Below are 2299 nucleotides of genomic sequence, written 5' to 3' on the forward strand. Positions count from 1 at the left end.
GTAGTAAGGAAAAAAGAAGTTTCTAATTTGCAAGTGATTCAAAAAGCATAACAAGGATTCTGGTGGTTTTCTTTTCCCCTGTTTTCTTTTGTCTGTACTCTGTATTGTTGTGTTGCTTCCTTTTCCTTTCCTTTGCCCTCCTGTTTGTGTTTCGAGCAGAGGCAGAGGCAGAGCAGTATAAAAAGAGGCGCGCGCGCGATTGTTTCCAGCCACCACTTCAGTGGAGTCCCTACTATTAGTATATACTAGGAGCAGCAGGCAGCAGGCAGCAGGCAGCATCGTCTCATGGTGAGCAGCACCTCCCACTCCCAGAATTCAAACAGCTCCCCGCCGCCGCCGCCGCCGCCGCCTGTGCACCTCAGCACCGGCATCGTCGGCTTCCTCGCCCGGCGTGCCGCCATGACGACGCGTCACCCATCATCCTTCCAGTTCCAGCAGCCCCGCGTGGCAGTGGCACCGCTGGACTCGCCGGGCTCCTCCACCGGCTCTGTCGACTCCTCCGCGCCGTGGAGCTTCATGGCTCGGCAACAGCACCGCGCGCCGCCCGCCCCCGTGCTCCCATTCGACAGCAACGACACCGACGAGGTGGCGCTGCTGGACATGATCGCCGGGCAGCGGCAGTTGCAGGAGGAGGCCGGCCTGGCCCTGGCAACGTCGACGCAGGAAGAAGCAGAGGCGAATAATGGCACGGGAGCCATGGGGCCTGGCAGGCGGCCCTACCGCGGGGTGCGCAAGCGTCCGTGGGGCAAGTTCGCGGCGGAGATCCGGGACTCGACGCGCAACGGCGTGCGCGTGTGGCTGGGCACCTTCGACAGCGCGGAGGCGGCGGCGCTGGCGTACGACCAGGCGGCGTTCGCCATGCGTGGCGCCGCCGCCGTGCTCAACTTCCCCGTGGAGCGGGTCCGCCAGTCCCTGGAAGGAATGGGCATGGATGTGTGCGCCGGCTCTGGTTCTGCCTCTGGCTCGCCCGTGGTGGCGCTCAAGCGGCGCCATTCCATGCGGATGCGGCGTCCAGCGAGCCGGAGCCGGAAGGCGAAGGCGGCGACAAGGAGCGAGGTGATGGAGCTGGAAGACCTCGGAGCAGACTACCTGGAGGCGCTGCTGGGCGCCACTGCCACCGAGGAGTCGTCGTCGTCGTCATCTTGGTGCCGGAGCCACCACTCCATCTGAATCTGCCTAGGCATGCAAGTCAAGAACGATAAGTGGTGGCTAGCATTACCAATGGGCAAATAGATACATCATCCATGGAGGAGTTGTTTGGAGTAGAAGAGGGCTAAACTAGATAGTAAGGTTTTGTTTGAGTTGAAGAGACGAGCTTGATCAAGTTACATGTTTTGTTTTGAGGCGCGGGGCGGCGCCACCTTCTTAACGAGAAACCTTCTCCAAACAGAGGGAAAGAAAAGGAAAGGGTTTATGAAGCGCAAGCTTCTGGATGAAAAAACATGCTTAGGCACGTTCGCGAAGAAAAAAAAAACTTTAGGACACTAAGTGACAGGTGTTTGTGTTGTATTAAAATTATCTTTTGCGTTGTCTTCCACGTGTGTGTGTTTTTTCCCCTTAGAGGGGGAGCATGTTTGTGTCGGAAATATTCGTTGACACGAAGGGTTCTGGATGGAATTCATGGGCAAGATGTTAGACAAGGCACGGAACCATTATACTTGGGACTTTCAAAGGGTGAATGGGTCTCCCCCGTGGAATTTGAGTAGCTAATAATTTGGGCGGAATCGACTCCACGTGGATATATATATATAGAGAGAGAGAGGGGCATGACATGACCAGGTCAAGCCGTCAGCCAGCCAAGAAAACAGTGCTGGTGCTGGCAATGGCAATTGGCAACTTCCAGTATTCTTCTTCATTCCATCCGCTGGAGGAGAGGGCGTGACTACTCCTACAGTAGGTTTTTACTGATTTGTTGGCAGGTTATCATCCGTCCCATCCGGTGGTCCAGCGAGGTACAATGAATCTGCTTGCTACGCCTATGCTAATTGCTACCCCTAGCTACTTTTCCACGCCTTGCTCGTCTTTTATTTATTCCATCGTCGTCGTCGTCATCTACAAAAAAGTTTCCATGGCTAGCTTTTACAGGGCAGGAAAAACAAAGTCTCCACCCGGCACAAGTCTTTGTTTCTTCTGTAGGAGTATACTCCTATCTACAACCCTTCTCATATATACCACTAAAAAAGACAATTAACCCAAAGCACCTCCTATCCTCGGCAGTATATAAATAAATAAATGCTTCTCATCAGACTTACCCCATCCACTCTACAATTAGAAAAAAGGATGGTTTATTGGCACAAAA

The 2299-nt window shown here is 54.1% G+C and overlaps 1 protein-coding gene across 1 annotated transcript; it reads left to right on the forward strand.

Moving 5' to 3' along the window:
• The first annotated feature begins 250 nt into the window (after positions 1-250).
• Positions 251-1482, forward strand: LOC136518643 (ethylene-response factor C3-like). The gene has a single exon (XM_066512317.1). It carries the CDS (start codon positions 286-288, stop codon positions 1168-1170), a length of 885 nt encoding a protein of 294 aa, XP_066368414.1. The 5' UTR covers positions 251-285; the 3' UTR covers positions 1171-1482.
• Positions 1483-2299: the final 817 nt, after the last annotated feature.

This window comes from Miscanthus floridulus, chromosome 17 (genome assembly GCF_019320115.1).
Source record: "Miscanthus floridulus cultivar M001 chromosome 17, ASM1932011v1, whole genome shotgun sequence".
NCBI lineage: Eukaryota > Viridiplantae > Streptophyta > Magnoliopsida > Poales > Poaceae > Miscanthus > Miscanthus floridulus.

Excerpts from the sequence above, each read along its gene's own strand:
- LOC136518643 (XM_066512317.1), top strand. The coding sequence starts at position 286 with ATGGTGAGCAGCACCTCCCACTCCCAGAATTCAAACAGCTCCCCGCCG.